The 22,748-nt window shown below is 51.8% G+C and overlaps 7 protein-coding genes across 7 annotated transcripts; 4 read left to right on the forward strand and 3 right to left on the reverse strand.

Annotated features, from left to right (window-relative positions):
• Window positions 1-264: 264 nt before the first annotated feature.
• On the forward strand, window positions 265-972 carry ACET3X_005910 (uncharacterized protein; the record flags this gene model as incomplete). The annotated part of the gene is made up of 4 exons (XM_069452064.1): window positions 265-435; window positions 488-722; window positions 888-893; window positions 965-972. The coding sequence occupies 4 exons, from the start codon at window positions 265-267 to the stop codon at window positions 970-972; spliced, it is 420 nt and encodes a 139-aa protein (XP_069306270.1).
• Window positions 973-1,004: 32 nt separating this feature from the next.
• ACET3X_005911 (uncharacterized protein) lies at window positions 1,005-1,690 on the reverse strand (the record flags this gene model as incomplete). Its single annotated transcript, XM_069452065.1, has 2 exons — window positions 1,005-1,238; window positions 1,292-1,690. The coding sequence occupies 2 exons, from the start codon at window positions 1,688-1,690 to the stop codon at window positions 1,005-1,007; spliced, it is 633 nt and encodes a 210-aa protein (XP_069306271.1).
• A 712-nt stretch (window positions 1,691-2,402) lies between these two features.
• ACET3X_005912 (actin) lies at window positions 2,403-4,587 on the forward strand. Its single transcript, XM_069452066.1, has 6 exons — window positions 2,403-2,737; window positions 2,837-2,867; window positions 3,015-3,070; window positions 3,148-3,178; window positions 3,232-4,003; window positions 4,053-4,587. Exons 1-6 carry the CDS (start codon window positions 2,731-2,733, stop codon window positions 4,281-4,283), a joined length of 1,128 nt encoding a protein of 375 aa, XP_069306272.1. The 5' UTR covers window positions 2,403-2,730; the 3' UTR covers window positions 4,284-4,587.
• A 462-nt stretch (window positions 4,588-5,049) lies between these two features.
• Window positions 5,050-6,693, forward strand: ACET3X_005913 (uncharacterized protein; the record flags this gene model as incomplete). Its single annotated transcript, XM_069452067.1, has 4 exons — window positions 5,050-5,409; window positions 5,464-5,719; window positions 5,775-6,365; window positions 6,416-6,693. The coding sequence occupies 4 exons, from the start codon at window positions 5,050-5,052 to the stop codon at window positions 6,691-6,693; spliced, it is 1,485 nt and encodes a 494-aa protein (XP_069306273.1).
• Window positions 6,694-11,305: 4,612 nt separating this feature from the next.
• ACET3X_005914 (uncharacterized protein) lies at window positions 11,306-15,330 on the reverse strand. Its single transcript, XM_069452068.1, has 3 exons — window positions 14,571-15,330; window positions 14,137-14,280; window positions 11,306-14,086 (listed from the first exon to the last, which is right to left on the reverse strand). Exons 1-3 carry the CDS (start codon window positions 14,827-14,829, stop codon window positions 11,478-11,480), a joined length of 3,012 nt encoding a protein of 1,003 aa, XP_069306274.1. The 5' UTR covers window positions 14,830-15,330; the 3' UTR covers window positions 11,306-11,477.
• A 1,295-nt stretch (window positions 15,331-16,625) lies between these two features.
• Window positions 16,626-17,044, forward strand: ACET3X_005915 (uncharacterized protein; the record flags this gene model as incomplete). Its single annotated transcript, XM_069452069.1, has 2 exons — window positions 16,626-16,771; window positions 16,825-17,044. The coding sequence occupies 2 exons, from the start codon at window positions 16,626-16,628 to the stop codon at window positions 17,042-17,044; spliced, it is 366 nt and encodes a 121-aa protein (XP_069306275.1).
• A 2,767-nt stretch (window positions 17,045-19,811) lies between these two features.
• Window positions 19,812-20,569, reverse strand: ACET3X_005916 (uncharacterized protein; the record flags this gene model as incomplete). The annotated part of the gene is made up of 2 exons (XM_069452070.1): window positions 19,812-19,868; window positions 20,012-20,569. 2 exons carry the CDS (start codon window positions 20,567-20,569, stop codon window positions 19,812-19,814), a joined length of 615 nt encoding a protein of 204 aa, XP_069306276.1.
• Window positions 20,570-22,748: the final 2,179 nt, after the last annotated feature.

Consider the following 22,748-nt stretch of genomic DNA (forward strand, 5'->3'; position numbering starts at 1 on the left):
CGCCCGAAAGTTTTTGGTGGGGATCGGACGCTAGCGGGCGAACTCCGCATTACTTCCGCGCGAGTTGAGTGGGCTGTTGGCTAGAGACGTAATAACACAAACGACCAGGCACACAAGAGAACTCCGAGTCGACATATTACTCGTGTGCATACACTCTCGGAAGCTTACGAGTCCAAAACACTCAGTCTACGCTAGTTCGTGTCGCCTTCAGGAGCGCAGCTACCCCTCCGCACCAGACGTACCAACGCACGAAACACAAACGCCATGGCAGCACCCACCACTTCAGACGAATATACTGTGACGCCCGCCCCGTACCCAGCGCGTACCAACACTTCCACCTCCATGATCAAGGGTATAGAAACCACGGCAACGGCGGTCAACTTTGCGGACAAGATCCTCATCACTGTTACACAAAATGGACGGCTAGCACATTGGGTATGCCCGTTTATACAGGTCCACTATGAAGACGTTTGCTGATACTACCTAGGTACATGTTCCCCTCGACATCTCCGCAACTGATGCCTCGATGACTTCGAATGCCTCCCTTGAACGCGACGAAGAAGACCCCAACTCGGACCTCCTTCCTATGCATCATCTCACGGCTACAAACATACTTGGCGGTACGATAGCCGAACTTGACATCCTTGGACAAACGCTCGCAACACAGATTGCTAGTGCCATCAAACAACGCGACGACAGGGAAACCAGGATGGTTGTGGTTGGTATGGGGTTGGACAAGAGCATGATCGGGCGAGAAGCATTCAGCGAGCTGATTGGACTCGTGCTGGGGGTCATATAAAAGGTCGTCGAATTCGTATTGCTTTAATCTATGCAATGCTCGACATGACGAGTTATGGGATTCTGTGCCCAAGAGTTACTCCGTCCAGTCTCGGGTATGTCTTCCAACTGTAGCCTGTGTTCAACCTTTTTCCCTCTATGCGCCGAATCATGCTGACATTCCAAGTACCGTAACGCCAACCCAATGCAATCCTGCTCTGATGCGGTTATACGCTCTCACGGAGTTTGTTGATCAAAACGTCGACTGACTCCATGTCGTTAGCATCCAGTTTTTGTTGCGGCTTAAATTCGGCAGGCATGTGCTCGACGGCGGCATCGAGCGCGGCTTGGAAGTTGCGAACGGATGACGAAAGGGCGAAGATGGCCTTCTTCCGGACCTTGTTCTCGGCGTCTGAGGTTGCCATACGAACAAGGATGGGGATAGCGCCGACTACAAGGAGCTGGGAACTGTTAGCATGGCCCATAGGCGCGCGTAGCATCAGGGAGTGCTTACCCGTTCTTGTGTTCTAATGTTGTTTTGGACGGCAGTACCGCAACACCATGCAGCGTAGCGTCGGAGTTCAGCGTCCTTGTTTTCCAGCTGTTCCACGAGAGGCGTCCACAGTCCCAGGGTCTCGATGTTGTTCGCGTTGTCGAGGTTCTCGATGAGTTGCTCAAAGTTGTCGAATGCGGTTACCCGGTGCTCCAGTTCTGCTTCCTCGTTTTGAATGACTTGCATGCTTTCTTGCATCAGTTGCGCGTCGGAGGGACCTGACATTCCAGTCACGAGTCGTTGCAGCGCCTCAACGTCGAGTTGTGGCGGCGGTTGGTCGGCGGCGGCGACGTCGGTGCGCGAGGCCTCGGAGTTTTGGATGCCCCATTTGAGAAGGTTGTTTAGTCCTGGGTCGTTCATGTTGTCGGATGTGTGTTTGGTGTGTTGTTTCTTGTGTGAGGAACGAAGACGGCTGCGGGGTGTGTAGACATTGAATAATTTTGGCGGGCCTTATGACGCCGACGCTGGCGAGGGGACCAGCAGCTTCGCGGGCCTTCCATGGGACATGGTGCCCAACACAGCAACACAGCTGTCAACACCATCAATCACATGGTGTCAACGTGACAAACACGACGGAAACGGCGTGTTTGTCGGAGTTGTCGATGTTGACCTGAAATGACACAATCACGACACGGCGGCATCGAGAGCTGAGTTGGTACGGCAAATGCTCGTTTGGCTGGGTACACGGCGACTACCCCTCCATGCACGTGACGCTCCACCCGTCGTATTCGGAATGGGCGGGGGGCATGGCGAGTTGGCGGTGAGCAGCCGCGGATGGCTGGGGACTGACTTGTGCTTGCTCCCGACTTATGCATTCACAGCGCGCCGTCGAGAACACGTAGGTCCTGGTGGAGTGTCGATGATTGCTATACGCCAAGCGTTTAACACCGCTGCCTGGCGGTCTGGTAGAGTTGACGTGCGTCGACAGCAGCGTCCTGGATGCTGTGGCGGGGAGCTTGCGTACTTTCCCAGTGCGTAGCACCAGGGCAGACGACGATGACTCTAGGCTGCACCATTCGGCCAGCAGATATAAGATAGCCGATGCTGTGATGGTCTGAGGCCAACTGCCCAACCGCTCCAAATTATACACAATCCCCTTTAGGAGCCGCCCGTTCGTGCAAAGCCTCCTTCGCGCCTGCGCTCCTGCCACCCCGCTAAATCTGGGCAAGGCCGACCCGCTTATTTAGCACACCCAGTTCTTGCCTCTGCGCACCAGAAACCTCAACCTCAACACCGCCGCCGAACCTGTAAGCTCCCCGAACACCTCCGTACCCTTTTTACTTTTTCACCGCTAGCTGCATCTCTGAGCTTAAACACTGACGCTCAATTGCTCCAGCGACTCTACACAGACACCCGTCTACAACTTCACGTCTACTCTAATCTCACCTTAATCAATCAACATGGAGGGTAAGCAAGCTCCACCCCTACCGCCCCGTGTCCTAACCATCGCCCTCCACCCTGCCGTCTATCTCAATGAGCTCTGCTAACCTTTATTGCCTGCCACAGAGGAAGTCGCAGCCCTCGTCATCGACAATGGGTGAGTTGGCACCGCCGAAGCCCAACACCGCCATCCCTGCTGTGGAGGGGCTGTCCGCGCCCTCGCCCTATCCAAGCCGCCGCGAACTCGTTCACGGCAGCGCGCGAGAGGGCAGAGATGAAACGAGCTTGAGCTGACAATTGACAGTTCGGGTATGTGCAAGGCCGGTTTCGCCGGTGACGATGCGCCCCGAGCAGTCTTCCGTAAGTACCTCCATCTCCGCCGTGGCAGCCACAGCTGCATCAAGCGCCCTTTAAGAGTACTTTCTGACAGCTCGCAGCTTCCATCGTCGGCCGACCGCGCCACCATGGGTACGATGAAGCTCCCGTAATCCCCACGCAATCCGCCGTCTAACAACACACAGTATCATGATTGGCATGGGCCAAAAGGACTCATATGTCGGTGATGAGGCACAGTCGAAGCGTGGTATCCTGACCCTGCGATACCCCATTGAGCACGGTGTCGTTACCAACTGGGACGACATGGAGAAGATCTGGCATCACACTTTCTACAACGAGCTGCGTGTTGCCCCCGAGGAGCACCCCGTCCTGCTCACCGAGGCTCCCATCAACCCCAAGTCCAACCGTGAGAAGATGACACAGATTGTTTTCGAGACCTTCAACGCTCCCGCTTTCTACGTCTCCATTCAGGCCGTCCTGTCCCTGTACGCCTCCGGACGTACCACCGGTATCGTTCTCGACTCCGGTGACGGTGTCACTCACGTTGTCCCCATCTACGAGGGTTTCGCTCTTCCCCACGCCATCTCCCGTGTCGACATGGCTGGTCGTGATCTGACTGACTACCTCATGAAGATCTTGGCTGAGCGCGGTTACACCTTCTCCACCACTGCCGAGCGAGAAATCGTCCGTGACATCAAGGAGAAGCTCTGCTACGTCGCTCTCGACTTCGAGCAGGAGATCCAGACCGCCAGCCAGTCCTCCAGCTTGGAGAAGTCCTACGAGCTTCCCGACGGTCAAGTCATCACCATTGGCAACGAGCGTTTCCGTGCTCCTGAGGCTCTCTTCCAGCCTTCCGTCTTGGGTCTTGAGAGCGGTGGTATCCACGTCACCACTTTCAACTCCATCATGAAGTGCGATGTCGACGTCAGGAAAGACCTGTACGGCAACATTGTCATGGTACGTTACACACTGCAATCCCGCAAAGTACGCAGCTAACAGCAAGTAGTCTGGTGGTACCACCATGTACCCCGGTATCTCCGACCGTATGCAGAAGGAAATCACCGCCCTCGCCCCATCCTCGATGAAGGTCAAGATCATCGCTCCCCCGGAGCGCAAGTACTCCGTCTGGATCGGTGGTTCCATTCTTGCTTCGCTCTCCACCTTCCAGCAGATGTGGATCTCAAAGCAGGAGTACGACGAGAGCGGTCCCTCCATCGTCCACCGCAAGTGCTTCTAAGGTACTGGCAGTCATGCGTCCGAGCGATTCATCGACTGACGGTTTTCTTCCTAGCGTGTTCCTGCGTATGGTTCTCGAAATCATGACAAGCCTAGTAGCGGGGGCATCCTTGTATTGGCGCCTTGTTATCCCGGGGTTTTACACATGTCGATTGTCCACAAAATAGCACAGCGGGCCAATGGTTGGGTGTTTGAGTTATGGAGGAGCTTGAGCTCACGTGAGGGTGTAGTAAGGATCTTAAGATTGTAGCTTAGAGCCTATGGACACTTTCATATCCCTTACAACATGTGGTCACAATGATGATGACATGATAATGTGAAGACTGTTTGGGTAACCACTCATTCGTGAGCACGTGTCCATTTCAAAACATGTACGCATGCTTACAAATAAACAGTTTAGCCATAATTGAGACGGGTCCTATTTGCGTCTGCATTCCGATTGAAGTAATGGCGTACAAATCTGAAGAGAGGTGGTTGGTCACCCCTGCTAGCGCCGAAATTGAGCACCGGCGGTCGGAAAGGCACCAAACGACGCGTTCCTCTACAAAATGCTTACCTGCAACCTACAATCTCACGTATGGCACGCCATGATATGACTCGAGTATCCGTGTAGGCTCTCCCCCATTACACCTCACCGCTGTATTCCTCTTATTCTTTTTGTCTTCTTCGTTGGGACGCTAGATCTATCAACACGATTTCATCCGTACTCCAATCAACTACGGAACTACTGCATCTAAACCCATCTCTACTTTACATCGGTCCTCGCGATGCCCACATCGTCTCCCGATATCGATGCGGCCTTGGCTGCTCAATCAAGCGATGAGACCACGCCTCTCTTGACCCATGTAGATCCTACACCCATAGATGAGTCTGTCGATCCTCCACCGCGGCAAGACTATCTTGAAGATGATGATGACAAGGACAAACCCCTGCCCAAGGCACAAATCTTTCTTCTGTGTTATGCGGTTTGCGCAGCACCTATTTCCTTCTTCTCCATCTTTCCGTACATCAATTTCATGATTGAGAGAGTGGGGGGTGTGGACAAAGAGGATGTTGGATTTTATTCGGGGTTGATCGAGAGTCTGTTCAGCGCGACGCAGATGTTTGTTATGATTCTTTGGGGAAAGGTACGTGGGCTCAGTCTTGCTATGGGCAAACATTGTCGCTCACATGGTCCCCAGGCCTCTGATCGATATGGCAGGAAGCCTGTGCTAGTCATCTCTTTGTTGGGGTTGACTGTTGCCACAATTCTTTTTGGCCTGAGCAGAACCTTGTGGCAGATGGCGCTGTTCAGATGTCTGGGCGGCGTCTTTGCTGGAACAATCGTCACTGTCCGAGCCATGCTCTCCGAGAATAGTACCAAGCATACTCAAGCAAGAGCCTTCAGTTTTTTTGCCTTTGCCAGCAACATGGGGATTTTTGTGGGCCCGCTGATTGGTACGTAGTTTTACAACTGCTCAAAGTTGACGGTAAACTAAGCACAAGTCTACAGGAGGTGCACTCGAAAGCCCAGCGGACAAGTTTACATCAACATTCGGCAAGACGCGGTTTTGGCATGACTATCCTTACGCACTACCCAACATCGTCGTGTCGGCCATTGCCCTTTCCGCAGCGATCACAACTATGCTGTTCGTCAAGGAAACTTTGCATATCCACGGCGATAGGAAGAAGACGGCAAACTCTAACATGTCTACACGGGAGCTTATCAAGTATCCTGGCGTCATGCGAGTGCTCGTAGTATACAATTACGTGATGCTCATGGCATTTACCTTCACGGCCGTCTTTCCAGTTGCCCAGTACACACCTATCCGCATGGGGGGTCTTGGTTTCACGACGGAGCTTATTGCTGCGTGTACAGCACTGAACGGAGCTTCTCAGGCAGCCTGGCTGCTTATTGTATTCCCTATACTGCACAAGCGGATTGGCACCGGTCGTGTGCTCTGGCTTTGTGCGTTAGCCTGGCCTGTTCTCTTTGTCGTCGGTCCAGTGTACAACATCCTACTTCGATACGGACACACTACCATTTTCTGGGCTACTGGACCACCGATTATAGTTCTCGCAAGTGGGGTCTCGATGGCATTCAGTGAGTTTATTTCCATGTTGATGTGTTAGGTACACTAACATATACATTAGCTTGTGTTCAACTCGCACTCAACGACATATCGCCCTCACATGAGACTCTTGGGACGCTTAACGCAGTCGCGCTTGCTGCTCAAAGTGGAATCCGGTCCGTGGCTCCGGCTCTTGCAACTAGCGTCTATGCCATTGGTGTCAAGTATCATATACTGGGTGGTCAACTTTTCTGGCTTTGCCAGGTCATTCTGGCATTTGGCTTGTTTGGGCTTCTGAAGCTGCTTCCTGCTAAGGCGAGAGGGGATGTGAAACCAAGGCAGTCGAACGGCAGTGTTTAATATGTATGTTTGTATAAGAGGTTGGAGGTGTTTTTACGGATACTAATGTATCTACTGACGTGATTGAGAGCAGAAGGTTGTGTATCGTACTTATTATGCCTTTGCGGCTATCGCAGACTCCAATCTGTCCATGGCTACCTACCTGGATTACTCGTTCGTCAACTACTTATTCTTCTCCTGCTCACATATCCTCGCCCTCTCGATAGCTACCCCACTCAAGTTTCCCTGTTATAAGCTTAACTGACCTTCCTTACCTAAGTTGCTCATTATAGGCTCAAGCTGGAAGAAAGTCGAACTTAACAAATGGCTCGCACAAAAGAACGAAGAATTCTGAAAACAACTCCGGCGCCATTCATAGTTTTCTTGTTGTTTCTCCTTTAGTATTGGATCATACCTGTGCGTTTCCCCACATGCCCGTTGCGGAGCACACAATACGAAAGAATAAGCACCTAATGAGTTGTGCCCCAGATACAATGCACTCTAAGGATACGTGCTGCATTAAGCACTAGCATGGTACAACACGACATCAGTTTAACTTCAGGATGTAGTATTGTTCGGGTACACCTTATGAAAAAAGAGGTCCGTCATAGAAATCGTGGGAGGGAACCAGTACAGCCATCGTTGTTAGGCATGATTGTCAACTGCAACTTGCACCTTATGTCTGAGAGGCTTTGGTCGGTACCCTTATCTGTCGATATATGAACACCTATCTAGGTGACCTCAAGCTTGAAGGGTACAGTCGCCAAGCGCACGCCTGTTGACATCATCGCCTATCTGCTTCGTTCCGCCAAACTCAGCTCCGCTCAAGTCAATACTCGCGCTCTTCACCGTCGTCTATTAGACTTATCAATGCTCTCACAGTAAAGCCGAGGAATTTTCGAACCCGTGAAATTACCATACGCCATTCTGTCTCATGCCTGCGGCACCGAGAGGATCATATTTAGCAAGATTTCGTCTCAGCCTGACCCCGACAAGGCTGGCTGGCGGAAAATATTCTTCCTATGCCAACACGCTCAATGCGATGGGCCCGAAAAAATCTAGAGCGACACTTGCTACATCGATAAAGGCAGAAAAGACGAGTTTTCAGAATCCATTGACTCTGTGTTTCACCAGTACCAGGAAACTGTAGTATGCTACGCCTATTATCCAAGGAGAGGACATCGCATACTGCCTGATAAGTCTCCTAGAAGTCAGTATGACAACACTTGATAGCAACGGGGGTATCGAGGCATTTGCTATATCGCAAGAAGAGTACCTCAGAATTAACCTTGACCAATAATTCCTCGTCTGGTGGTCTTGTCCGAATGAAAAAAACTTCAGGTGTTCTCGGACGTGCATTTCCTTGCTTGTCATCCAAAAGACTCTCGAAGATGTAGTCGAATATCCTTAACTAGCGATACTGTTGCACCACGTTCTTTCAACAACAACGAAGTGCGGCATACCAGGCTACCAGTCTTCTGAAACCATTGCACCAAAGTCGGCAGAAGCCCTGGGTACGTCGTCGTTCTTGCTTACTATCCGTGAGACAGGCCTGCGAAACCCAATGGCATACTGTTGTATGTTGTAGAAATGTCTGCTAAAACATTTGCGTTTTCACGAAATGACAGCTATTGCATTCTTTCAGGAATCCTATTCGACAAAGCACATTGACATAAATGCTGTATACTCAGAGCTTACAAGCGCTTCACTACCTGAGAGCTGTCATTAGAAACTTTGAATGATCTGCTAACATTATGGAGAAGAGATGAATTCGATGTCAACAATCCGACCAGAACCGAATTGCTAGGCTCATGAGCACAAGGAACCTCCCATCCTCACAAATCCACTCCAATTCCTTTAATAGAGGTTATAGTAGTTCTCGACCAACAAATACAAGGCAGCTATGAGTTTGTCTTCATTCATACGCCCCAACCTCTAGACGAGGGCTGAAGACATAGCTGGGCTGTGTGTAAGAACTACGGTTGGAGTGAATCTTGGGACTTAGGCACGATATGACGCTGAAGCACGCAGCTATATATTCGGCATTTCTCGGTGTGCGTCTTGAATGGACCGAGTAATATCTCAAAAGACAAACCTCGGAGAAGCTGTACAAGTCATGCTCTGATGTCATATACATACCCAGCCGACTTCCAGCCACACTCCATGCAAGAACCTCTTGGGAGCGTGCCTCTAATTTCGATACACGGTCTTCGTATGTCGACGTGAAGGCAGAAAATAGTTGTATTGCGCGTAGACTGCGTTCATGCCCAATCAGCACGTTCAATTCGCTCTTTACCACAGAGCCATTGGTCCACAGTGTCTACTTGACAACAGTTATATGGCTATTGTCTCCATGGTATTAGTTCGATTCATGGGCATTGGACACTGCAGCTACAAGCATGTTTGAAGTGTTCTCAATAGCCAAATGTAACAGGTTCATGCCCAAGATACCTAGGTAGAGAATGGGGAAGCATCTCAACTCTAACAGTTGTTACTGGTCTTTTGACATTCAGTCAAGCAAACTACAACAACTACAACGTCTCGTCCAACACTCCGAATGAAGTGGCTAAGCAATGGTTTTTAGCCTGTGGGCTCGGGCTCAGACTCTTCGGGGCATAGGACGTCGAAAAGCCGACAGGCGAAGTATCGTCAGGTTGAGATTTGGGGTTGTTGAAGGAAGTGCAAGCTTCCAATCGACACGTGATGTTACTTGAAGACGAACGAATGATTTCGGCACCAAATATCGAAAGTGATTAGCCAGACAGGACATTCTTGCGTTTTGAGATCCAGAGACATGCAGTCATGTAAACCGTGTTTTCAAAGGCTTTCGCCGATTTCTACAGGAACAATTTCAAAGATACTATTTGGGATATACCTCCAGGATGCGCGTTGCCGGTAAATATCACGTGAAGGTACACGTGTTATTCCATGTCAGTCATATACCTACCCTGCTGCATGGAACCTACGTGAATCCCTGAACTACAAAGATGGACAACACCACTGCAACCCTCCACGTCATCCCCAATAAGCAAAGTAACATCTTTAACGGCCCGTCTCGGTGTTATCCAGCCGCGCCGACAACAATACCACATAATCTCATGACGTCTTGAACCCACACGGAAGCTGAAACACGTGCAGTTACGATAAGGCTACCCAAGATGGCATGCTTGCATCAAGTTGTGGTGCTTGCATACGCAGCCCAGCCCAGCCATCGCTTATCTGAGCCCCCCGTGCAGCAAGCATATCGGCGTGATGACATCAATGGCGGGATGATCAGACAACACAGACCCCAGAAACACGCAATTATCTTGCCCAGACTGCCCCAGCCCGTCCGGGGGGATATGCTCGTTCATCACTCCGTTGGATCGACATTGCGCCTGCGACGCAAAAGGTGGCGGCTAAAAAGTTACAAAGGAGCCACTTGCGATGGGTGAGAATATCCGGAGGATGATCAAACGTCATGCATCGTGATGATGAGCAGTCGCTCTTTGCGCCGCGGATGTTCGTGTTTCGAGTTTTACTTGTTCCGTGTTCGCGTCGGGGGAACGATACGCGGGCGCTCTTATTGAAACTGGTGTCAATACACGACGAAAAATTTCGATCTAGGTAGTCACTGCCGTTCGCTAAAGACGAAACACTCCGCGCCTTGGCCCGTCGCAAAGCAAGGGCAACACAAGCAATACGTAGGCAATACGCATGCAACCTTTCACCATTGCTTTGTATCAAAGCAAACAGGGCTCTCATCTAGACAAGACAAGACGCGAAGGATGATGCGACAAGCGTTCGTCACCACGCCATAATCAGCATCATCATCACCACCACTACCACCGCGGCCCATGGCGCGTAACACTCCATGTCACCGCCCAGCCGCGATGCGACAAGATGGACAACTAAAGGTTAGTGCCAACCGTCACGGAGGCTCGGCACGCTAATAAGGCCACCCAATATAACGACAGGATGCAAAGACGTTATACTGAATACGCTCAATGGCCAGACACGCCAATTAGTCTTCCGGAGACACCGCAGTAATTTGTACATGGCACAATTGGAACGCGATACGAGAAATGAACACATGTCCATTTGGCAAGTACTCACAATCTACTAGCGCAAGCCAAGTGGGTTTGAATCAATTGACTTCATCGTACATGCCTCAATCCAACTAGGCGTTACGCAGCCAACCTCGCAGCACAAGTATGTCATGTTTGGCGATGGCTTGCATGAGCGTAGCCAGCCCGTTGCATTAGGGGACGACGCGATGGCGTGCAGCTGTCTTTACCCCGCTTGGTCGTAACAACGGTAGCAACCACAACCAACCCCGCATGCCCTTGTGACTACTCCACGCAAGTCGTATGTGGCTTGCATACTTTTTGCTAAGGTGTCTTTCTTATCAATGTTGTCTGGATGGACCTAAACTGGTAGGGCGAGTGAAGGGCGACTAGCGGCAAGTATTGGCAGAGCCGTGAATCTTTCCGACGTGCTAAGGATTCCTGGTAGCGAGCCTATGATTTGGACCAACAAACGGTTAGGACGATTGCTATGGTTCAAGTTGCAAAATGCTGGACATGTACAACAATGGCATAACTAAATGCGAGATTAGTAGACAAGCAATTGTAAAGCAATAGGAACATATTCACAGCAATATTTTCAATTGGGGTATTAATTGAGACAATGAAATTATGCTTCTTGGTATACATGAGAAGACTAGCAAGACGTGATGAAAAATTAACCTTGCTTTCAGGTGGGTTCATCAATCCCGTACAAATATCCAAATACACATCGCGTCATTACTGGACGACGACCCAAATTTACTCATCATCTTCCTCCTCAACAGCGCGGGGAGCAAGGACGTAGCGGGTTGTGCCGTGCTTGTCCTTGCCGTGCTCGAGAGACAGCTTGCTGAGGGCAGCAATCATGTTCTCAATAGCAGGGTTCTTGCGGCTGCGGTCCTTGCGGCCAAGGGTGTCGAGCCATGCGATGCGGTTAAGCAGGTAGTAGACGATGGCAATGATGATGGTAACACCAATGGAGTAAGCCCAGACAACGACAACGGTGACAATGTCGACCCATCCGTCGTCACGGAACCTGCTGTTGAGGGTAGGGGGGTTGGTTTGGTAAGGAGCACCAGACATCCAGCCGAAGACAGTGAAGATGGTCGCAAGAGCGTCGACACCGAGAATAGCAATGATGAGCTGGAACGAGGGGAAAGTCTTGCCACCACGAGTAACGAAGATGAGCCAGTTCTCGGTAAGAGCAACCTCAAGGAAGAGAATGGGCTGGATAGCACCGAAGTTCTGGATGATACCTCCGCTGGGGATGAAGAGAGTACCACGGACGATCCAGGTACCAAGAGCGAGGAGGAGACCAAGGATGACGGAGATGAACCAGATCTTGGGCAGTTGCCATTCGACGGGACGCTGCTCAGAGTGGGCATTGTCGTAGGCGACAGCGACGGTGGCCAAATCAGCGAAGAGAGCAAGGAAGACAATGAGCTCAGCGCGGATGGTCTCGTTGAGGATGATCATGGAGGTAACGAGGTAGACTTCCAAGTGGAGACAGAGAGCGATACGGTACTGGATGTAGGCCTTCATACGCTGGAAAATCTGGCGGGAGGTCTTGATGGCCAAGACGATGGTGGACAGACCAGGGGCAAGGAAGACGATATCAGCGGCAGCCTGAGCAGCCTCAGTGGAACCCTCGACAGCGATACCACAGTCAGATTTCTTCAGGGAAGGAGCATCGTTGACACCGTCACCAGTCATGGCAGTCAAGTGACCACGCTGTTGGAGCATCTCGACGACCTGGTACTTGTGCTCAGGGAAGACTTCAGCGAAACCGTCAGCACGCTCGACAAGGTCGTGCTGGGTAGTACCAGTGAGACCACCGCCGATGAGCTTGGAAGAGTTGTAGACCTTGGTACCGAGAGCAAGCATCTTGCAGGTCTCCTTGGCAATGGCAATAGCGTCACCAGTCAACATCTTGACGGGAACACCGAGCTGCTGGGCCTCAATGATGGTCTGGGCGGTATCCTCACGAGGGGGGTCGAACATGGACAAGAGACCGAGAAGAATCCAGTCACCATCGTTCTTCTGGTAAGCGACACCGAGAGAGCGGAAACCACGGCGAGCGAACTCAGCGGCCTTCTCCTTGTAGAGGGTAGCAGTGACCTCGTCGCAGTTGGCAAGGTTGACAATGGCCTTGGGGGCACCCTTGGCGCAGACGTACTTGTCACCACCCATGTGGCAGACGGCAGTGATACGCTTGGAGACGGGGTCGAAGGGAGTGAACTTCTCGGTCTTCCAGCCCATGTTGAGGATCTCACGAGCCTTGGGGTAGCGGCGGATGGTAAGAATGGTAACCTTGTCAATGGGGTCGAGCGACTTCAAGTTGTGGGAAGAGGCGAGAGCAGCGACAGCCATCATCCAGTTGACGTCCTGGCCCTCAGCAACGTAAGGCTCACGGAGAGAGAGCTGGTTGGCAGTGAGCGTACCAGTCTTGTCAGAGCAGAGAACATCGACACCAGCAAGCGACTCAATGGCAGTGAGCTTCTGGACGATAGCCTTCTGCTCAGCGAGGTAGGCAGCACCAACAGCGAGGGTAGTGGTGGTGACGACGGGAAGACCGACAGGGACACCGACGATGAACATGATAAGAGCGTAGTGGAGAAGAGTGACGGACTTGTCAGTTCCCTCGCGGGCAGTGGCAATAGGAATGTGACGGAAGAAACCACCAATCCAGGCGAGCAGGATGAAGAACATGACGAGGACGAGAAGCGCCGTTCCGATGGAGTTCATGATAGCCTTGAAGTGACCCTGGTCCTGAGCGCCCTGGACGAGGGTAGCAGTGCGACCGACGAAAGAGTGCTTAGCAGTGGTGATGACGATACCGTAGGCCTTGCCGCGCTTGCAACCAGTGGTGTAGTAGGCAACTTCTCCCATGTACTTGTCGACAGCGAGAGACTCTCCGGTGATGGACGATTGATCGCAAGCAACGAGAGGGTGGCCCTGGGTGATGGGGTTCTCCTCGTCGAACTTCTCCTCATCGACGTCGTCATCCTTCTCGTCCTCGGGATCAGCGTCGTGGAACTTGTCCTCAGCCTTGAGCTTCATGTACAACTCGAAGTCCTCTGGGTGATCGTAACCGCAGATAAGACGAGCGTCACCGGGAACGGACTGGCCCTCCTCAATGACGACGATGTCACCGGGAACAAGCTCACGAGCGAGAATGGTCTGTTGCTGGTTGTCACGAACGACGGTGGCCTTCATCGCGATATCACCCTTGAGCGAAGCGACGACATCGGCAGCCTGCTTCTCCTGGTACCAACCGACGATGGCGTTGAGCAACAGGATACCGCAGATGACACCGAAATCGATCCAGTCCTCAAGACCGGCGGCGAGAAGAGCAGCGAGCTCCATGACTATGATGCATTAGCTTTTGCGCTAGACAAGTTTGTGCAGGAATGCTTACCGTAGAGAATGGGACCAGTGAAGTAACCGATGAACTGCTTGAGAAGGTTGGTCTTCTCAGAAGAGATTTCGTTGAAGCCATAGCGCTTGCGACGCTGCTCAACGTCGGCGGATGTGAGACCAGTTCGGAGCTCAGTGTTGAGGTCTGCGATTGCATGTTAGCAAAATTCCCTCTTGATCGTGTTGCTCATTTCGGGTGCTGCAGAAGCGGGTAGTTTGGTGGAGCCGAGTTGCATGATTGGCTCCACCATTTCTGCCGCTATCGCGTCGCTAGCAGGAAGCAGCTTGAGCGCGGACCATGCCAGCCACCAAATGTCGAGGTAGAGCTCTCAACAAAGGATGAATTGGCGAGACAGCCTGTGCGCTGCTGCGAACGGCGATGCGCTGCAATGGCGCTGCGCTGGGTCGCGAGGAATGGAGTGAGGTAAAACTTACAGTCGTCAGGGACGGCACCGGCATCCTGGATGGGGGCAGCAGCGGTAGCTGAGCCCGACTTCCAGAACTGCCACCAGGCCTTCTTCTTGGTGACTTGCTCGGCGTGAGGGTTGGTTCGGGTGTCGCGGTAGAAGAGGATGTACTTCTGGAGCGCGGTGTACTCGTCCATGCCTTCGAACTCGGTCATGGAGACGATGGACTTTTGCCGCTCAGCGGCGCTGGACGCGCGGGGGCGCTCAACATCGTCGTTGGGCGCCATCTTGTCGAATTAAGGAATGCTGTTGCTCGTATGTATTATTATATCCGGTAACTCTAGGCACAGAGAAGGCTTTCCGAGGCGACTTGACGGCGAGGTTGAGTGTCAGGTCGAATGTGCTGTGCAAATGGGTAACTGCAAGCAGGGCCTTCTCTGTGAAGAAAAGACAATGGGAGCGGGAGAGGCTCTGGTTAAGTAGCGCGGCAGGAACTCACCCACGTATCAACCCAGGGAAAAACTCAGCAAGGACCGACCTTTGGCCGCTATGAGGGATTTATGATTGTCATAAAGCTAACCATGGAAGCGGCCTAGCGCGAGCCGAGAGGCCCGGGGATGAATTTGCTGTGAGGCGGCCCGTGCGGCAGACGCTACATCATCGGCGCACGACTGCGAGCAGAGATTGGCCGTCGCATTCACCGGCCGAGGGTGATGCGCTGATGACGGAGGGCTGACTGTTGGCGACGACCGTTTGCCGTGCAGTGCGGTGCGGTACAGTGTGCAGCGTGCAGCTTGGTTGAGAGGGCAGCGCGCAATTGCACTGGCAGCAGGATCCGTGCCAGGGCTCTCTGTGATTGCCTTTCCCTCGGCGCATGTTCGCGACTCTTGCTCTACTCCACTCAACAGCGGCAGCAGAGATTAAGCTGGAGATAGCGCGACAGTCCGCGACAAGCGTGCAGCGCTGCAGGGATCAGCTCCCATGACGTTTTGGCAACAGTGGCCGGCAAACAGCTCCTCCACGCACCTTGCTCTCTCTGGCCGCACCAAGCTTCTGCCCTCGCACACAGGAAAGCTTGAATGCTTGGCGCCACTGCCAGCCACCCAGTCCGCATGCGAGGCATTTTTTTCGCCCCGTACGAGAGAGCCGTGTATCCAGCGCTGCTGCTGCTCCCCACGCCTGCGCGACTTTTGCCTCTGCACAATTTTCTTCTAGCGGCCTTCCAGACCCACGATCCAAGACATGGCACTTGTCCCAGCAGCCTCAACTGCAGCCGTCGCGCCATGCCATCCGACTTCCCCCCATGCAGTACGCGCGACCAGCATGCCCAGATGAAGCAATTGTCTGCTGCCCCCCCGCGTATCGGCCGCCGACGCTTCTGCACAAAGCACCGCACTCCATGATTGAGCACGGGCCATGCGGCTAAGAGGCGCCTCGGCGCCTGCCCCAAACCAGCCTTAGCAATTCATTACCTGTTCCATATCGGCCGAATCACATGCCTTGCTCGCCCAGCGTCGTCAGGCCAACGCCTCGCCATTACCGTCCATGTTATGGTAATACAAACTGCGAGTCCACACGTCCAAAACCGCGCCGTTGCGATGCCGCCACAAGGTTGACGGTTGCGCAGGGTCTGGCTGGCTGCAACCTGGCCTGGCTAGCATTCGGTCCATGGATGACTTGGCCATTTGTGAGGCGCATGCGCCATTATGCCCCATAGCCAGACCGTGGAAGGCCTTCCCAACGAGGAAGCCGCGACGGACCTGCCACGTGACCTCATTCCCGGTGTGTGTGTGGCTCCCTCGCTCGCTCTCGACAACCTTGGCTGTGCGCGACTGCCGATGCTTCGCCGGTACACCAATGAGCCTCACCGCATTTGCCTCCAGAACGAGTGCGGGAATAATCGTCGCATCCACAAATATCACACACCGTCGCTGCCGACACCAACCTCTCCATGTCTGCCCCGAGCAGCCCTGAGTCGCAAACCCCCACCGCTGTCGGTCCGCCACCGTCACGCGCACTGCGACGCCATGCTGTTTCCATGTCGCCTGACGCCTTGCCTGTCGAGATATGGCATATTATCATCATGTATTTAGACGATCACTGTTTCGCCTGGTTTGTGCTGCGCCAGACGTGTCCTTTTCTGGCTTATGTGACGGAGGATGTCTTTGCACGATACATTTCGCGTACCTGCAGCCTGCGCTTTGCGGGACAGACACTAAGGAGCTTGCTGTAAGCCGCGTTTCACCTGCCACTGCTCGGGAAACCTTCACTCACGATGCCAGCCCTCCTGATCTCCGTGGTGATACTCAACCTCCAACCCCCCAATATCAGGCCGCCAATGTGCAGCTGCCATCGTTTCGCTTCCAGCCCTCATCCTTTGCTCCGGCACATACAAAGGCCCGGCTGGTTCTGAAACTATCTTCACCGGCAAGTGCTCGCGACACGCCATCCTTGCACCACACACATGCAGGGACAGCCGACTTGACGAGCCGCCTCACTTAAGTCTTCTTCCAGCCAGGCGCTGTTGCAACCTCCGAACGCACCCGTTTGCTCAACCAAGCGCACTTTGTGCTTTTCAATGACCAATTAAAGAGCATACACCTTCCGTCGGCTGCTGTCCATGTTGCTGCCCAGGAACTATCTCTAGATTGGCGTCAGCTCTGCCATACCTTTATGCGCGACGAATTCAAGTGTCGTTTTGGCTCCAGTGCATCGGTCGCTTGGTGGAGAGAGTTTCCTTGACCGGCTCTCGTGTCCCACATCAAAAGCCTACGTACCATTGCCGCGAAACAACAACACATTCTGCCGCCTGGGCAGGCACACGAGCAATCTAATAAATCGTTGCACCTCAAAATGGTTTTTGATGACCCGCCAAGCAGCAGATCAATTTTGCGTCAGACGGATCTGTGTAGATCCTCCTTGGCGTTGAGCACACCCAATTCCATCTGGCGATCAAATCTGTTCGCTTTGCGCGACTACTCCTGGTCCGCCTGGGCAACTTAATTCTGCAGTCTGTGTCCGGGTCATTATCGTTCACCAGCCGCATTTTACTTTAGGCAGACTATGCCCAGCCTCTCCGAGCGTCGCACTTGAGTGCGGGATTTCTGACATGTCCTTGGCTATCCTCACGGGACTATCCGAGCCGTGGACTTTCGACCCTCGACTTTCATGAGACCATACAATAGACCTGAGACAACACTCGCTGTGCATCATATGTCGTATGACAGTTCCGTCCGAATATATTTCTCAGATCATATCGTTTCCAGGCCGCCTCATCGTCGTCGTGGTACGAACATGGATTACAACTTAAATGATTGTCATCAGCAATGCAACTACCCCAGAAATCTGACAGCCCACCTCCGTGGGGATGCCAAGCAAAGTATCCGGTAGCACACGTGTTGCTTCTCCTCGCTAGACAGCATGTCAGCAGATTACGTGTAGCTGTCCTCCGCTGCCAAGTGTCTCTGTGTGGACAACAGCCTCGGCGGAGACCTTGTACCACACTACATGTGTTCTCCTGTCTGTGCATCATCTTGGCCATTTCGCCTTGTTACTTTTCTTAATTGCACTGCACCATGTGTTACTTTGTGGTACTTGTTCGCTCTTGCATATTTGTTGGAGGCGACTTTCAACTGTAATTGGTCAACGCTTGCTCACCGTCATCTACGACGAAAAGAAACGATTAGATACGCAAGACATTGGCACACATGCCAAGCGAAGAAAGGAGTACGTTGGCCAACTCTATGTCGTATTCATGTGTCTATCTATTACTCAATCCGAGGAATGCTTATATACATCTGATCAGCAAGCACTATGGATTTCACACTTGGCAGGCACAGGGAAAAAAGGGGACAATCTATACCATTTCGCAGAACATGACTAGAATAAAATTTCAGATTGTACAGTAAACTCACGTAACATCGCTTGTAACATCGCTTTCGTGTCAGCCTTTGGCGGCTTGTGATTCGGTCTTATGCAATGCCTTGCATGGCGCGACCGCTCCACACTCGCCTCTCTTTAGTATGGACCCCGAAAGCTCCAAAAAAAAAAAGGCGAGAGACTAAACTCAAATACTAGTTTCTGTGGAATGAACCGCTCAGAAAATAGTTCCTCGTTTCTGCCGGTCAATGTGGAGAGCTGTTGTTAGTGTCGAAATAGTAGCGTTCGTCCACTTCGCTAAATTCGCGTTTTAAGACAGAACAGCAACTAGAACAAAAATTCGGCACAGCACCGTCTTAGCCTGGAATGCTACGAAATCGACGCGAGGGCACGAGTAACGTAAGAAGATCAGTTCGTCATTTTTTTGAACTCTATTGTACCACTACACAGGTCGAAGTTAAAGGTCTTAGCAGAGTCAATCCCGCTTTCTCATCCACCAACCTACACAACGCCCGTCCTCAAAGCCGCCATTGCACTCCCCATAGCTGTAACAACATGATTCGCCACAGGCGCTACAGCATCACGCGGAAACAAAAAGATATACCTCACCATCACATCACTTCCATCTTTGACAACATGAATTCCACGAGTAACACTCCTCCCCTTGCCAACAACCTCGCACCCAAGCATGAGTCGCATATTGGGAAGCGCACTATTACGCCAGCTCGAATTGATAGCAGAGTAAGTAAACGAAGTCGCAGGGTCTTCAGCCAAGTAGATACCGTTTCCGTATACGGCGCCGGTGCGTTCCAAGGATGTGCCAGAGCAGACGATAAGACCTTGGGTAAGGATCGCCGGGAGGCGGTCGAGTGATGTGCCATGGAAAAGGACAGTAGTTTCCGAAGAGGGTCTGGGTAGGCGGGACAGGTATGCTGTTTCCAGCTTTGGACTCGCGTTGGCAAGTACAAATTGATGGGTACCTATCGGTAAGTTTTTGATCTTACACAACCCACCTGCGGTAGCTATATAGCCTCGAAATTGCGTACAGGCCCATGAAATGAGCTTTTCAGCGTCGGGGTGGTACTTTTCAAGCACTCTGGAGATGTGGACGGCGTCACGGATGACAGAGAGCTTGGGGAGGGAGTTGAGGATTGCTTTGATGGAGCTGGTCATGTGTACGGGACAACCTGGCAGAAGCTGTAGAGAGTCGGTACAGGCTGCATTGTACACCGAGGATAAGAGCATGTCGACGGTGAAGATGTCTGTTCGAATTTCGGGTATGCGGACTTCTAATGGGAGGGAGTACCTGTGGTGCTGGTGATTAGCGAACGTACTATTTGCGGCTTCAGGTGCAATATGGTCGTACCATAGCTGTGCGCATGCGACAAGGCTACATGGCGTAGATCTTCGTAATTGCGCCTTCTTCGCGTTTTGATCTGCTCCGCAGCTGACACACAAGCGGCCCATTTCTCTGATAGTAGACTGAACGGTGGAATAAAACCCTGCTATCATTACGTCGCAGCTGGCAGTGTACGTATAAATGATTCTGTTCAGTTGCCATATGAAAGCGCTTTGCGGCGAAAAGCATACATGCTCATGTGGCACGGTAGCCATCTTGTGGCAAATCCATGGGATATGTTGCGTAGTCTCAAGATCAGTGTCGCTGTCGTAGTGTGTACAGAAACTTGGTGGTCTGCTTCCATAGCGATCGAGATACAATCGTACGAGCAAGTTGTTTGCTGCGCTTGGTACGCCCATGGCGCTTCGTTGAAGCTCAGTGTATGAAGCGAGCGAGAAGCTCATCTCGACCTCGTCGTCGCCTATTAGCTCAACTAGATCGATGACACCAGCAGGGAGTTTCAACATCTCCTCTTCGAGCAGGCTAGTGTTAGGTACGTCGTACTCTTCAAGTAACAGGGCGGTACCTATAGGGTCTTTCGTTTTGAGTGCTCGCTTCAGACCCTCGAGGCGATCGGCTTCTCGCATAATCTCTGCTTCGATGCCATCCCAGAATGATGTTGCTTTGAGAAGCTTCGTTTCAGGTATCGTATTGTTGTAGACGTTCAAGTTGAGCAACCGTGCGAAGCTGTCAATGACAGTCTTCATCTCCGGTTTCACGTTATCGTCTTGGATCCAGCCAGCGACCATGACCTCAGTTACCGCTAATGGAATGTCGTATCTTCTTCTGGCAAGAATGTGTTGAGAATGTGATTCGCTGGTATCGAGGGTCGACGAGTTGCACTGTAGAGTGGTTTTGTATCGTTTGCATGTACCCTCGTAGAAGACATGGTCTCTCCCAACAATTCTATGGAGGCCAGCTTGCTCGTGTGTAGGAAGGCCGGGTATATCCAAGAAGCCAAATTTCGCATCGAAAATCTCTTGACAAGCCAATATGGTCTCGTCAGTCGCACCAAGTAGTTTGTGCAAACATTCTTTGACCTTGCGCACGTCCGATCTCTTGCCAGATACCGATATGACAACTCTCTGCATAATCGCCTCGCATGGACTACCTTCAGCTCTTTGAAGATATGAGAGTATAGCAAGGTCTTCTTTCCTCTGTGACTCTGTGCTTGAAGAAAGGATTGAGCGTACTGCGGCTGAATTACTTCCCAAATCTTCAAGAATTATCAACGTCTGGCTGAACTTGTTCAGCCTCGATACCCAGGAGACAAGCTGAGGCTTCAATAGAGATGGCAACTTATGCTCCTCAGTGTCATAGAAGACTAGATCCTTGAACAGCGTCTCGAGCGATTGCATAAACGAGAGCCAAGTTCTAGTGTCCATCGTTTGGACCAGGTAATCGACGAGGGCAGTACCACTTCTTGCTTCGAAATTGTCGTCTTGATCCAACCATCTGTACAGGAGACCTCTCCAACACTTCTTGCAACCTTTTCGGGTACCAAGAATGTTCGTCAAGGCAATGATGGCTTGCCGCGAATCGTCCTCCGCCACTTTAACAATACGCAACATGTCCCCAACAAAGGTAGATTGTTGACCCAGCCCAAGATCAACGGCAAGCTCGAAAATACACTCGCAGTGATGTACACCGGAGTGATCAATGTCTTTCGACACAAGGATCGCGAGCATGCGCCGGTCACTGTCATCCACTCCTTCTACAGAGTTCTCCCAGACGTCCCACATATCGCGCAACGCTCGGTCAACAGTATTGCAAGTCGCATCCATATTCAGTAGGTGGTCGAGACAGTGTCTTTCTATGATTGGTTTCATCGAGTGTCGCACCATCTCGTCTTCTGCATTGGATCTTGACAAGATGGACTCAGTTGGGATATCAGGGTCAACCCAAACGAATGCATTCCTTGTTCGCGCTTCATCTAGACACGCATTCTGAGCTGCGATATAGATCTCCTTGATGGACGTCATCCGTTCCTCACTTGGCCAACCCCGTATCTTGGCCTGGAACTCAGGCCTGAGCTGCGGAAATACATGTGTGGATGCTTTAACGGCAGTACAAAACTTATGTAGTTCTAATAGCAGACTCAGCCAAGCAGGATTGTTGACCTGCTCCCGTATAATAAGCTGACATTCGCGGAAGCATTCCTCGAAGCCATGGAAGAACCAGTCGTGGAGAAAAAGTCCACGAAGAATTGTCGCTTTAGGTTCCTCGAGGATAACAAGAAGCTGTTGAAGGACTTTGACATGCGCTCCACAAATGTGCTCTTTCTCAGACCATACTTCACGAATGGCTGTAAAGTAATCGCCTTTGGGTGTATGGCCGATCTCCAGGGAGGCACTCAAAAGATCTAACTCGCTCTTGGTGATCGTTCGTCCTACCGCCAAAGATCGAAAATGATTGAAGAGACTGTCACCAGAGGATATTGAGGTAGAAACTGCATCCAAGCCTCGCACAAGCCGTCCCAACACGGCGGCCAAGCATACCCTTGTAAGCTCGGGAACTTCAATCACCAGACCGCGGTAGTGTATCCATCGGCGTTGCTCATTGTAGTCAGCTACTAAACCTCGTAGTAGATTCCCTTCTGTGCCAGTAACCAGATCAGGCCCTTCCAAGGCTAATAGATCGAGGATAGTCGACGCCCATGTGCTGTTCAACTTGGAAAGATGTGTGAGACGATCAACATCTGGTGTCCATAAAGCCCACATCCTCCAGGCCGGAAATTGCTCGTCCATGATTGGTTCTATGCGGAGCGTGTCTGATGATTGTGAAGGTAACGATTCGTCCAAGTTTTTCATCCAGTCCACTGCTTGCTTGGCTGCGACCCAATCGCATGTCAACCGGAGGCCTTCTAGTTGAGCTGCATAATCCTTTATAGCTCTGCGTAAGATTGCCGCAAAGTTACCAAGGACACCT

The sequence above is a fragment of the Alternaria dauci genome, chromosome 5 (assembly GCF_042100115.1).
Source record: "Alternaria dauci strain A2016 chromosome 5, whole genome shotgun sequence".
Lineage (NCBI taxonomy): Eukaryota > Fungi > Ascomycota > Dothideomycetes > Pleosporales > Pleosporaceae > Alternaria > Alternaria dauci.

What these genes read in the sequence shown, in the direction of transcription:
- ACET3X_005914 (XM_069452068.1), bottom strand. Translation starts at nt 14,829, where the DNA reads ATGGCGCCCAACGACGATGTTGAGCGCCCCCGCGCGTCCAGCGCCGCT. An exon ending in CGGTGCCGTCCCTGACGACT is followed by an intron (nt 14,281 to 14,570) that starts GTAAGTTTTACC and finishes ATGCAATCGCAG; the next exon opens with ACCTCAACACTGAGCTCCGA. An exon ending in CACTGGTCCCATTCTCTACG is followed by an intron (nt 14,087 to 14,136) that starts GTAAGCATTCCT and finishes AATGCATCATAG; the next exon opens with TCATGGAGCTCGCTGCTCTT.
- ACET3X_005912 (XM_069452066.1), top strand. An exon ending in TGCGCCCCGAGCAGTCTTCC is followed by an intron (nt 3,071 to 3,147) that starts GTAAGTACCTCC and finishes GACAGCTCGCAG; the next exon opens with CTTCCATCGTCGGCCGACCG. An exon ending in GGCCGACCGCGCCACCATGG is followed by an intron (nt 3,179 to 3,231) that starts GTACGATGAAGC and finishes AACAACACACAG; the next exon opens with TATCATGATTGGCATGGGCC.